Raw genomic sequence first — 13699 nt, 5'->3', positions numbered from 1 at the left:
GGGAGGAGGAGGAGGAGAAAAAGAAGGAGAAGGAGGAGGAGGAGGAGGAGGAGGAGGAGGAGGAGAAGAACAACAACAACAACAACAACAACAACAACAACAACAAGATGATGATGATGATGATGATGACAGCTTAATACTTTTTAGTCTCTAGGATAAAATGCAAACTCCATAACTTTTCATTTAAGGCTTTCCTTTATATGATTCCAATACGCCTTTCCAACCTTATTATTCACCTTTCATATGTTCTATATTCCATCCAAACTGCCATATTGACTGTTTACTAGACATGATCTCTCATTTCCTCTCTCTTTTGTACAGGCTATTTCCATGCCTGGAATGCATTCTCTCCTTGCCTTTATCTCTTAGAATCTCTGGCTTCCTTAAGTTCTACCTTTATGATCCCCGCTGTTAGTTTTCTTCCTTCTCAAATAATCATGTATGTATTTACCTGTTTACATGTTGTATCCTGAGTAAAATGTAAGCTTTTTGAAGATAGACTGTTTATCACATTTCTTAGAACAGATTAGCAAAAGAGCCTTCCCTCTGAGGACTACTGTAAAGGTGTTTGAATGTGGAACAGGCTTCACCTTCATGTGATGAATGTTTCAACTACAATAGTACATGAAGATCAACCTAATAAGTTAGAGAGGGACTGTGATCTCTACTGGTGAAAGGACTATTCAGACCTATAAAAAGATCATTTTTTGAGGTATAGAAGGAAAAAAATCCATGTATTTGTCCCAGAGCAGTTTTTCTAGGACATCTAGATCTTTTGAGGTCTTGTTTCTGTCATCCATTGCATTTGCTTTCTCACTCAGCTTCCTGTCACCATCAAATTTGATAAGCATTCCATCTATGTCTTAATCTTCCATTGTTTTAAAAAGGTAGGTGGAACTGGACCAAGGAGAGAGTCCTGCAGTATATACATAAACTGAGTGGTCTTTTTGTTAGCTAGGCACATGGACCTATTTTGGGGTGATGGGTATATGTATCTTAAACTTAAAAACTACTTACCTCAGTTGGGCATATTTCCAATGACTTTCTCATTCCAATAAGAGTAAAGGCTGTGAGATAGATAGCTTTTTCATTTGTGTCTTTAGGTACGGCACCCTAAAAAACAATAATAAAAATAGCAACAGCAGCAACAACAAACAATTTAAGCAGGATGCGTCTTCAATATTATTAAAATATTCGTCATTGCCTCAGGTGTGGACATTACCTCCACTAAGACTGACACTAACACCTTCAAAGCCAATTTAGAGAGGAGGAAGCCAGGCATAGTGGATAGAGAGAGGTCTCAGAGTCAGAAAGACCTGGTTTCAAATCCTGTCTAATAATACACAGTTTCTTTGTAATCCTGAATAAGTCATTTATCTTCTAGGAAACTTTCTGAGATTATAAATTGTAGAAAAGGTTCTGACCTGTGTTGTTAGAGAGTCTTCTATACCATTGAAATTATAGGTCTAATTCCAATCCCTGTTCAGGAGACCTTTGTGATTCATGGTTTTGTTGTTGTTTAGTCGTTTTTCAGTCATGTCCAACTCTTTGGGACCATATTTGCAATTTTCTTAGCAAAGATATTGGAATAATTTGCCACTTCCCCCTCTGGCTCATTTTATAGATGAGGAAACTAAAGCAAACAGGCTTAAGTGACTTGCCCTGGGTCACCCAGCTAGTAAATGTCTAAAGCCAGATTTGAACTCAGGAAGATGATTCCAGGTCCAGTGCCCAATTTATGGTTCAGAAATTCTCAGTTGAATATCTAGAGTATATAGGGTCAAGATTTTAGACCGCTAAACGAGTGAAGTGGGAAGATCACTGTATTTGGGAGGAAAAACCTGGTTTGAGTCTCAGCTTTCTCTCTGCCATCTATTATTAGCTGTGTGACTGGTAGTAAGTCACCTTACTACCAGTCACTACTAGCCTCAGTTTCCTCTTTGAACCTCAGTTTTCTCATCTGTAAAAGGAGGATGACAATACTTTAATTTGACTACCTCTAAGGGTGGGGAAAGTGTTATATGAACTATGAAGGATTATATGATCAGGAGCTATTAAACTCTATAGTCATACAGACCTTGTCCATACCTTGTAGCTCTAGACTCCAAACAAATATCCCTATTTAGCTAATATCCTTATCCTACAATTAGGTAAATTACAGTATTTGTGGACTCTGCCATTTATGACATTTCGTGAGCCTGTTCCTAGAAGTGCCTGATGCGAGGGGGCCAACTCTCCTTTTCAGAGTATGTCAGGTATTCTGTGACTGTTTCTTGTCCTTTTACTGTTGATGAAGAAAAAAAACAAGTCTTTTGATTGGCTGCTAAGCCAGAACCGAGTGTGCATACAAAACATTAGGCCAAAGAGATTTCTCTCTCTGGCTGCTTCGATTCAAGGAATAGCAACTGCTGTGGGAGAGGGGCAGTGTGGCAGGACTCCATCCCCATAGAGAGAGTGGGATGTTAGAATACCTGTAGAAGATAGCCTTTGGCACCCATTCTTTCTTCAGAGGGGAGATGTTTCTTTTCTTTTTTTTTTTTTAAAATCCTTAACTTCTGTGTATTGGCTCCTAGGTGGAAGAGTGGCAAGGGTGGGCAATGGGGGTCAAGTGACTTGTCCAGGGTCACACAGCTGGGAAGTGTCTGAGGCCAGATTTGAACCTAGGACCTCCTGTCTCTAGGCCTGACTCTCCATCCACTGAGCTACCCAGCTGCCCCCCAGGAGACATTTCTAAAAGGATGAAGCATTTTCTTTTTTCTTCTTGACATATGCTCCAACATGAACTGGAGAACCAGGCTCAGATTTGTTCAAATAGATAATTGCTCCCATATGTTCAGTTTTCTTACCTGTAATTTTACTGGTTGATAGTCAGAATTGTCCTTGAAAGATCCATTTTCCATCTGACATTTCTCAATTAGCCACAACAATGAATTGCAAATTGAATTTTTGTCCTGTGGTATATATTTATTTACCTGTCCAAGTATTCTTAAGGCAAGAGCTGTAAACCTGTCAAAAAGAAAGCCAAATAAAAAATAGCAAAGAATGATGAAAATTCAATGTTGTGAGGGCTTTGAGGAAATAGACAATTTAAGTGGGAATACATTACTGTGCATTATTGGTGGAAATGAAAATTGGTATAAACATTTTGAAAGCAGTATGGCAATATATGGCAAGTCATAAAACATCATAATTTTAACTCAGGAATTCCATCTCTTGGAATTTTATCCTAAAATATTAAACAAAAGAAAATGAGTCTGAAATATAGCAAACTATTCATAGTTTCTAATGGTTAAGAGCACAAAAATTTGGAAACAATTGACATATCTAGTGTTGGATGGAATAGATCATTGTAATCAAGTTCCATAAATGATACCATAAAAAGATAAATACAAAGCGTATAAGCACAGAATCTTTTGGGGGGATATTTTATTTTTTTCTCCAATTACATCTAAAAACAATTTTTCAACTTTTGGGTTTTTTAAAATTTTGAGTCTTGAATCTTCTCCCTCCCTCCTTTTGCCCTCTCTCTGCTGATATAGTAAGCATTCTGATATAGATTTTACATATGCAATCATGTAAAACATTTTTCATATTAATCCTTTTGTGGAAGGAAATTCAATCAAAAAATCAAGAAAGTAAAAAAAAAACAACTTTGGTCTTGATTCAGATTTCATCAATTCTTTCTCTGGAAGTGAATGGTATTTTTTATCAGGAGACTTTTGAGATTGTTTTAGATCAGTAATGGTGAACCTATGGAATAGGTGCCAAAGATGGCACACAGAGAGTTCTCTGTGGGCATGTGTGCTGCTCTCTCTCCCACCTACCCCAGACTTCAATACTAGAAAGCCTGAGGGACTCAGACAGAACTATTACCTTCCTCCTCTCCATGCACCTGAGGACATTCTTCACTTCACCTGCCCCTCTGCCCAGCAGCCCAATGGGAATGCTTCCTCCCTTCCCTATCTAGGGTAAGGGGGGGCCTAAGGGGTGAGGTGGGGTGAGGCAGATGGTGCACTTGGTCTCTGGGGGAGTGGACACAGAACTTGGTCTGGGGGGTGGGGACAGGGCCCGGCATTCCATCTCTAAAAGGTTCACCATCACCGTTTTAGATCATTGTATTGCTGAGAATAGCCAAGATAGTCACTGTTGTTCATCATGAAATATTGATGTCACTGCATGCAATATTCTCCTGGTTGTACTTACTTCATTCTGGATCAGTTCATGCCTTTTCAGGCTTTTCTGAGCTCCTCCTGCTCATCATTTCTTATAGCACAATAGTATTCCATTAGAATCATCTACTATAACTTACTCATGGCTATTCCCTCACTTTCTAATACTTTGCCACCACTAAAAAATGCTTTAAATATTTTTTGACATATTGGTCCTTTTGCTTTTTATCTCCTTTGGAAATAAAACTACTAATAATATTGTTGAGTTAAGGGGTTTGCATGGTTTTATAGCCCTTTGGGAATAGATGCAAATTGCTTTCCAGAATGATAAATGAGTTTGCAATTCCCCCAGCAGTACATTAGTCTCAATTTTCTCACATACCCTCCAAATTTTGTCATTTTCCATTTCTATCATAATAGCCAATCTGATAGGTGTAGAGTGGTACCTCAGAGTTGTTTTAATATGTATTTCTCTAATGATTTAGAGCTTTTTCCACCTGACTATATTTTATTACTTTGTTTGAGAACTGCCTGTTCATATCATTTGACCATTTACCAATGGTCAAATGGGGAATGATTTGTATTCTTACACATTCAACTCATTTCTCTGTGTATTTGAGAAATGAGGCCTTTATTAGAGAAACTTGTAAAAAATTTTTTTATCATCATGATTACTGTGTATAACTTTCCATCTTATTTCCCATTTGTTCTTTTCACTACCCTTTCATTCTGTTCATCCTATAAAGTATTTAACTTCTGACCACTGCATCTCCTAATATGCCCACTTTTCTATCAGCCCATCCCCTCTTCTTCTCTCCTTCTCCTCCTACTTTCCTGTAGGTTAAGTTAGATATCTCTACCTGTGGCTCTATAATATTTGAATTGTTTTTGCAGGGGGGAGGGGTTTTGCTGCTTGCAATATTATCTATTTTACCATGGATTCCTGGAATTTGGCTATAATATTCCTAGGAGTTTTTCTTTGGGGTTTTCTTTCAAGAGGTGATGAATGGATTCTTTTAATTTCTACTTTACCTTCTGTTCTAGACTATCAGGGTAGTTTTCCTTAATAATTTCTTGAAATATGATGTCTAAACTTTTTTTTTCATCATGACTTTCAGGTAGTCCAGTAATTCTTAGACTCTCTCGCGGATCTACTTCCTAGATCAGTCATTTTTCCAGTGAGATATTTTACATTTTTGTCTATTTTTTTCATTCTTTTTACTTTGTTTCTTGATATGTCTTAGAGTCATTAGCTGCCACTTTCCCCAATTTTTCTTCTACCTCTCTTATTTGATTTTTAAAATCCTTTTTGAGTTACTCCATCAATTCTTTATGGGCTTCAGACCAATTCATATTTTTCTTGGAGAATTTGGATGCAGCAGAGTATTGACTTTGTTGGCTTCTTCTGAGTTTGTGTTTTGGTCTTCCCTGTCACCAAAATGAGTTTCCTTTCTGTTTGCCCATTTTTTCAGTCTTTTTCTTGTCTCTTAACTTAAGATAATTGTTATAGGTAGGTTCTATTCCTAAAGGGAGTACCATTCCAAGTTCCAGGTTTTGTGCAGCTGCCTTCAGAGCTAACTCTGAGGATCTATGAGTTTTCAGTTCTTCCAGTGTGATCCAAGGAGTAGTGTGTTTAATATTCTCCTAGGCTGTGCTCTGGTCTGTGAACAACCACAAGCACTCTTTTCCATCTTGGAACTGTGACAAGAGTATGTTCTAGTGCTCTTCCTTGCCCTGAGGTCATGACCCAGGACTACAACCTGGATCTAAGTATGGGCAATGTAATAATCTTGCACCCAGAGCCAACAAAGCCCTATAATATTCTTCTGAGCATCTGTCCAACCCCTTTTACTGTCTATGGCTGAGAACTCTGGAAGCCTTTGCTGCTGATTCAGTTTCCACTAAGGCCTGTACTTAGCTTGCTGAGCTGCCTTGGTGTGCTGCTCTGTGCTCCATTTCCATTCTAGTGTGATTGATCTCTCATAACAACCTTCTAAGTTATTTTAGGCTGAAAAACTGTTTCATCCCATCCTTTAGTGGGTTTTGCTGCTTCAGAATTGATTTTGATGCATAATATCAAAATTCTTTGGAGGGCAATTTGGTAGAGAACAAGTGGGTTAATGTATCTTCTTGCCATCTTGGTTCAGAGAGAATCTTTTGAAAAATTATGTAAAGCAAGATCAGAAGGATCAGAAATGGATCATATTGATTTAAACTATATAAGAGATTTGAGAGACAATGGGGCATGGTGCATAGTGAACTGTACTTAATGCCAGAAAGATTTGGGTTCGAGTCATCCCAGTCTTGTCTCTCAACATCCTACTGACTGAGTGGTGATAATGTGCAATTCACGTAACCACTCAGGGCTCTAAGCAGTTCTCCAGTCTAGAAGATGCCTAACTGCATTAGTAGAAAGTTTCCTCCTCCAGGAGTTCCTTATACCAATGAAATCACAGGTTCAGACTATATCACTTATGTAAGAAAAGGAGGAAACAAAAGAAGAAAGAAGAGAGAAAGAAAAAGAAAAGTGGAGGGAGGAAGGAAGAAAGAAAAAGAGTTGATTATATATACCCTGGACTATTCTAAGACCTTCTTAGGGTAAAGCCATGACCTCCATTTTGTAGATCACTGGTTTAGTGAAATGAGTGCTGGATTTTGAGTTAGAATGTTTGAGTTTGAGTCCCTATTCTTGTCCTTAGTACATATGAAGCTTTAGGCAGGTCACTTAACTCCTACAGATTTTAATTTCTTCAAGTATAAACTGAGGGAGAGGTGAACAAGTTGATCTCTAAAGTTACTACCATATCCAAATCCCATTATCCTTTTCTATGAATGTTGAAATTAGAACTTGTCAAGGCCACAGGGAGGGAAGGAAACCATTCTTACTCATGAAAAGATGAAGAGACAGAAATAAAAGTAAGGCCACAACTCACATTGGGACATCAAGAGATAGATTAAGAAACTAGGGATTTTGGGGGCAACTGAGTAGCTCAGTGGATTGAGAGCCAGGCCCTGAGATGGGAGGTCCTGGGTTCAAATCTGGCATCAGATACTTCCCAGCTGTGTGACCCTGGGCAAGTCACTTAACCCCAATTGCCTAGCCCTTACCACTCTTCTGCCTTGGAACCAATACACAATATTGATTCTAAAACAGAAGGTAAGGGTTTAAAAAAATTAAAAAAAAAAAGAAACTAGGGATTATGAAATAAATCAAGGTTAGATTCCAATCAACCCATTCAGAACTATAAGTGGTATATAGACTGCAGAGAGGAGAGGGCCAAAGAAAATATATCTAATCCATCCAAGAATGCAGCAGGGACTAGAACCTAACTCCCAATCTAGGAATTAAGACTGTAGATATGAGTAAACAGAATAAAACTCTAAATATAATGAAGATGTAAATTAAAAGCTAATCAAATTTCAAGGATAAATAAGAATAAAACTAAAGTAGTTGGGGACTTTATAATGCCCCTTTCAGAATTAGACAAACTAAAAAAAATTAGGCAAGAAATTAAGGACCTGGATAAAATTTTCAAAAAATCAGATATGACAGCTCTCTGGCAATTCCTGAATGGGAATTTAAAGGAATACACATATTCTTAACTGAATGACACCTTAACAAGAATTGACTATGTGCTAGGACAAAAGAAAACCTCATTAGCAATGTTTATGCTATGAAAGGTATATTAAATACAACCTTTATTGACCACAACACAATAAAACTCACAATCAACTTAAAGTATTTGAAGAAAGGATTCAAATTTAAGTAAGAGAGCAAATAATATAACCCTAAAGAATATGTAGGCCAAAGGAAAGATCAAAGAAGCAATAGATAATTTCATCAAAGAAAATAACAATAAGGAAACAGCATACTGAAACTTTTGGGATACACTCAAAGCAGTAGAGGAAATTTTGTTTCTCTAAACACATATCAGCAAAATAGAAAAAGAACAGGAAAATGAATTAGGCATACAATTAGAAAAAAAACATTTTAGAGAAACAAGAAGTAAAAAAAGAACAATGAAACACCAAAAAAAAAAAAAGGTTCTAAAAATCAAGGAAAATTTTTGAAATCCAATTGAATAGAAAAGTATGCCTAGGATTTTTTTTTAATGTGTGAGTTGGAAACATCAATAAGTTGGAAATTTTTACTTACCAAGTACTGGCATCTTTTCCCTTCCACATGCTATAAGAGTAGTCTACATTTCTGTAAGACAGTATACTTACAATCCCTAAGGGACAAAAGAAGAACATAGTGTTTCATTAGCTTGGGTTGCTCTTTAGAGTGTTTTATTAGTCTCAAGGAACTGTGAACTTCCTTCTGCATTTATCATGCCTGTGAGTGCTTCACTTATTGTGGATATCCTAATGATCAACATGAAAGAAAAGGGAATGGTCAAGTAGATCATGTAGCTTTCAGAGAGAAAGGATATGTTTCTAAGCATTTACAATGCAGGTAATTTGTCAGACAGTCACTAAAGGACTGACAGTTGGGACAGCTGCTAGAGTAGATCATGTATTTAATTAGTATAGTTCACCTCTTGGTTCTAGTTAAAATGTGGTTTGCTATTGGAACAGTTTTTTTTTAATTGAGTATGAATACAGCACTCATAAAAATTATTTCAATACTAATTGGCAAACTGTAGTGGAAAGTATACAGTGCTAGGAACCAGAAGAGCTTAGTTTTGTTTCTAGTACCACCATTTACTAGTTAGTAGTTTTTATGTGGTTTTACAGATTTTGCATAAACTACACTCAATTCCTCATCTATGCAATGAAAAGTATAATATTAATTGCACTATCTACTTCTTATTGCTGTTGTGAGAATCAAATGGGAAAATGGATATGAAAGCATTTTGTAACCATAAAGCTCTAAATACTAATTATTATTATTGCTTTTGTTGTTGTATAAAAAATGACTAATGACTTCCAGACATTATTATTTATTATTAATTCATTAGATGCTTCTATTCTTCATGGGGTCATGATTTCATTTGGGTGGATACTCTCTCTACTAATTATAATTTTTTAATGATTTATGTTAAGAGTCAATGTAGTTGAAAAATTCATCACTCAGTAGCCAAATAGGGGGAAATCGTCTCTGAATTCACCTAGATTGATCCTTAGACAAAAGTCACTTGGTCACTAATTCAGTACTCAAAGACTTTCCAGTTTGCTTTCTCTAAGGTCATTTTTGGCCTGCATTAGAGTATTCTGTGAAGGCTTTAGTGGAGGGGGTTTGATTTGTCTACTCTAAATTACTGGCTAGTTTACTTTTTTCCCCCTACTACCTTGTGGGGGGAAAATGTCACATTTAGAAGTCATGAGGACCTTTATCTAAGTGACATGAAGGCCATATCTACCTTCTTTCATTTTCTTCTTCATTTTCTCCTTTTCAATTAGATGGGTAGCACCAAGGATGTCCCAGTTATTTCCATCTTCCAGGTAATGATAGACATAGAATACGGGAATGATGCTCATTAGCTCAGCTTCTGCACTCCCCTTTGGGAGATGGCTTAGAGTAGAGATGCCTTCAGGAGTCAGGACTGTGGAAATCACTTCACCGATAAGAACTCCTGTCAACACCCATCCCCCAGATGCAAAACAGATTTAGTCATTGCTGTTTTCTCTCACTGCCCAACTGTAGCACAGCACATTGTAAAGAGGTAAAGAGTACCTATCTTTCTTCCCCTTTATAAGTAGAAGGGTCACTTTCCAAAGTCATTCTTGTACGTAAGATGATTTGTTGTGACGAGATTCACTAATCAGGGGCATGCAAACAAAGGGGTTGCCAAAACAACATTTCATCTCCATCATTAGAGAGAGAGAGAGAGAGAGAGAGAGAGAGAGAGAGAGAGAGAGAGAGAATATGAGAGAGAGAGAGAATATGAGAGAGAGAGAGAGAGAGAATATGAGAGAGAGTGTGTTTGTGACAATGCCAGAGAATACAGAGCTTTGGACAACAGGTTCACATAAACCCAGGGAGGGCTTCCCTTCCCAGTTTTACACAAGTAGATAGATAGTCCATCTTCCAGCTATGAGTGCTTCTAACAGCTCTTCCATTTGAATATCTCGTAGGTAGGTAATAACAGGAATGAGTTAGATAGAAGGGAGAAGGAAGGGAGAATTGCCAACACGCAGTAATAAGGTCCTCTCCTGATCTTGTAGTAGCAGTCCTTGCAATCTCACTGTTGCTTTTCCTGTTCTGTTTTGGAGAGATACTGAAGCCAAGGGCTCGTCAGTCTAAGGCAAAGATGATTCTCCTCTTAAACTAAATACAAAATCAGGGAGAAAAGCATAGCAAAAGAGTGCATGTGATTTTTGGAATAACAGAATTCATTTGTGTGTATTCCAAAGCTAGAGGGGAGAAACAATGCCTGTGAGTGCAAAATTTCTATAAGAGAGGTCACAGAGGACAATGGTAAGAGCACAAGACAAGAAGCAAAAGACATAGGCTACAGCTTTAACTCTATTACTTTGTAGCTGTGTGACCTTGGGAAGTTGCTTCACTTACCTCTTTAACCTTCAGTTTTCTCATCAATAAAATGGAGATAACAATCCCTGACTTGTCTCCCTCACAGGCTGGTGGAGGCTCAAACGAAATGATACATTTGAGAGTAGATAAAAAACTTTACCAATATAAGGCACAAAGACAGAGATAGAGACAGAGTGAGAGTGAGAGGGACAGAAACAGAAAAGAAGACAAAGACAGGGACAGAGAAAGGTGAACACTTATTGGTAATATTCAATTTACCTTTTATACTCACAGTCCGTTCAATTTTCGTTTTTGGCACCATATCTAATGGCATTCTGTACTGGAATTCTTTTTGTCTGCTAATGGTACCTAAAATGAAAGGTTTTATTGGGATTATAGATGACACTAAGAGAGAGGACTATCTTATTTCCATAAAACTGCTCTTCCCCTCTCTCCTTTTTTCTGCTTGTCTCATGACCCATCTGCTTCCTTTTAGCTCCCCCGCCATCATATAGAAAGGGAAAAAGAAAGGGATCAATTAATTTCACTATTTCCTCAGTCTGATAAAAAGTGGGCTGCAAGGTAGGGAGGAGAAGAAGGAGGAGGAAAGCTGAAACTAATGGCGGAAATTAGAGTTAGAGCTTATCTGTGAATTTAAATACATACAACCTTTGTCCCTTTGTCTTATATTGCTAAAGACAATTCAATGTAAACTACACTTTTACCATTTATATAGGTAGAATAGCACTATAGTCATTGACATTAGAATCTGAAATTTTGGTTTGTGGCTGATATTGTACTGAGAGATTTAAGGCTAAATAACAGTTCACGTGTAAAAGATCTGGGCGTTTTAGCAGATTATAAGCTTGGCATGAATCAACACCATCCTGGGACTCCCACAGAGATGTCTGTTGGATCTATATGGTCATTGCTCAAGCTTTCCTCTCACAGTAAACTCATAGAGAGTAAAGACTGTTGCATTCTTAACTGTATCCTCAAAATCTAGCACAGAATCTTATACATAGTAAGTACTCAATAAATGTTTGAAGAATAATTTAATGAAATAGAAGATCCATTTCAGAGAATAATGGATAGTCCAGTTTGGTTGGATTCTAATCATTTGGGAAGGAGGAATATGTGAAATAAATGTGATAAGGTAGTCTGAGAAGGCTGTTAAATTTCAGGCTGCATCATTTGTATTTTATACCCAAGACAATAGGAAGCCACTGAAAGTTCTGGGTAGAGCAATGATTTCATAGTCATATGTATGCCTTTGCAAGTTATGGGAAAGATGGATTATAGAGATGAGAGACTAGAACCAAAGAAATCAGCTAGGAAGATAACATTTATTCAGGAAAGAGGCGATGAAGGCTTGAACTTGAGTGAAGTTTGTGACTGATGAGACAGGATAGATGTGAGAGATACAGAATTTGAATTAACAGGACTAGATAAACATTTGGATTTGGAGGTGAGGAAGAAGGAAGATTTAAGGATAGGGGGCAGCTGGGTAGCTCAGTGGATTAAGAGCCAGGCCCAGAGATGGAAGGTCCTAGATTCAAATCTGGCCTTAGACACTTCCCAGCTGTGTGACCTTGGGCAAGTCTCTCCATTGCCTACCCTTAACACTCTTCTGCCTTGGAGCCATTGGAGTATTGACTCCAAGATGAAAGGTAAGGGTTTAAAAAAACCCCAACCTAAAAACCTTAAACTTAAAATTGACTCCAAGTAGAAAAGTAAAAGAAACCACCATCTGGGAAGGCTAAAAGTAGGGAAACAGGCTTGGATTATTTTTATAACCCTAACCTCCCTCATGAGATTTACTCAGAAATGAAAAATCATTCCTAGTGTGAAAGTCCAGATGTTCACTCACACACAGGAGAATGAAGATGGAGAAGTTCAAGGAAGTTGAAAACTGTAATATCATTATGGAAGACAGAGTGCTAAAAAGGGAGGGGACGTAAATGACAAATTGCTTCTCTGGGACTTAAGATAACTCCATGAGACCAAGAAATAAAATTTATCAGAGCTAAATCCAAGAACTACTCCAGAAAGGAGAGTTAGGAGGAGATTTCTGTGAGAGTGTAATGAGAGATCATTTAGTATTTGGACATGGGGCAGAAAATGGATTTTGTTTCTGCTTTGTTCCCATGCCTAAAACATCCATATTCACTAGATCAGGTCTAGCTCCCCTGAAGTGCGTATGGATATAATTTCTTGGCTTTGGCAATCTTAGAGCAGTGCTCTTGATTTCTTAGTTAACATTTATCCTATTGCTATCTTACTGTGAGAGGAAGAACATTACTGCATTTATACAACAGAGTAGTTTTCAGAGGCAAATGAATTTGTACTACTTAATGATTAGAGGTTTTCTTTGAGTGAATCCATTCATTTGTTCAAAATAGCAACAATATAATTTAGTTTTGCTTTAGGTATTAGAGTTGCAGTCCAAAGACCCAGGTTCTTTAGTTCTTGCTCTGTTAATTACTATTTAAATTTGGGCAAATCATTTAATCTTTTTTAGTCTCATCTCTGAATTGGGCATAATATTGGCATTTACTTCATAGGGCTGCTATGAAGAATTAGTTAGGATCAAATTAGTTAATTGAACTTTTTAAAACTCCTTTGCCATGCAAGGTAAAGTGATATGAAAATGTCAACCCTTCATCCATTATATCTTTTCTTCAATCACTAGCCCTACTATTTATTGAATTGCCAATATATGCAAGTCCCTACATATTATATGCACCATCTGGGCAAACTGCAATGCTCATGTTATGTTTGTATTTATATACTTGATTCCTCAGATACAGGCAATACTCTAAATTAGCTTCAACAAGAGTGGAAAGTCTACCAAGTTATCAGTAATAAGGAGGACATGTGTGTCCAACAATGGGCTCATGAAATAATTTGCCTGCTTCGTTATCTAAATTCTCAAGCAAATGATACAAAATAATTATCTGAATTTCTAATTCTAGGAGGAATTTTTAACTTAGATTTCTCTCTGGGGAAAAGATTTTCTTTTTCTTTATATTCCATTGCTAAGCATAATACCTGC

General features: G+C 37.2%; 1 protein-coding gene across 1 annotated transcript in view; it reads right to left on the bottom strand.

The window, feature by feature from the left end:
• The window catches only part of C5 (complement C5), a 163900-nt gene that overhangs the window by 44747 nt on the left and 105454 nt on the right, over positions 1 to 13699 (bottom strand). Inside the window, exons 20-24 of the mRNA XM_044659769.1 lie at positions 10924 to 11013; positions 9533 to 9745; positions 8326 to 8401; positions 2847 to 3006; positions 1018 to 1113 (exon numbers count right to left, since the gene is read on the bottom strand). Coding sequence (XP_044515704.1) covers positions 1018 to 1113; positions 2847 to 3006; positions 8326 to 8401; positions 9533 to 9745; positions 10924 to 11013 — 635 coding nt within the window. The remainder of the gene's footprint in view (positions 1 to 1017; positions 1114 to 2846; positions 3007 to 8325; positions 8402 to 9532; positions 9746 to 10923; positions 11014 to 13699) is intronic.

This window comes from Gracilinanus agilis, chromosome 2, assembly GCF_016433145.1.
Source record: "Gracilinanus agilis isolate LMUSP501 chromosome 2, AgileGrace, whole genome shotgun sequence".
NCBI classification, from domain to species: Eukaryota; Metazoa; Chordata; class Mammalia; order Didelphimorphia; family Didelphidae; genus Gracilinanus; species Gracilinanus agilis.
This window is presented reverse-complemented; position numbering and strand designations above follow the sequence as displayed.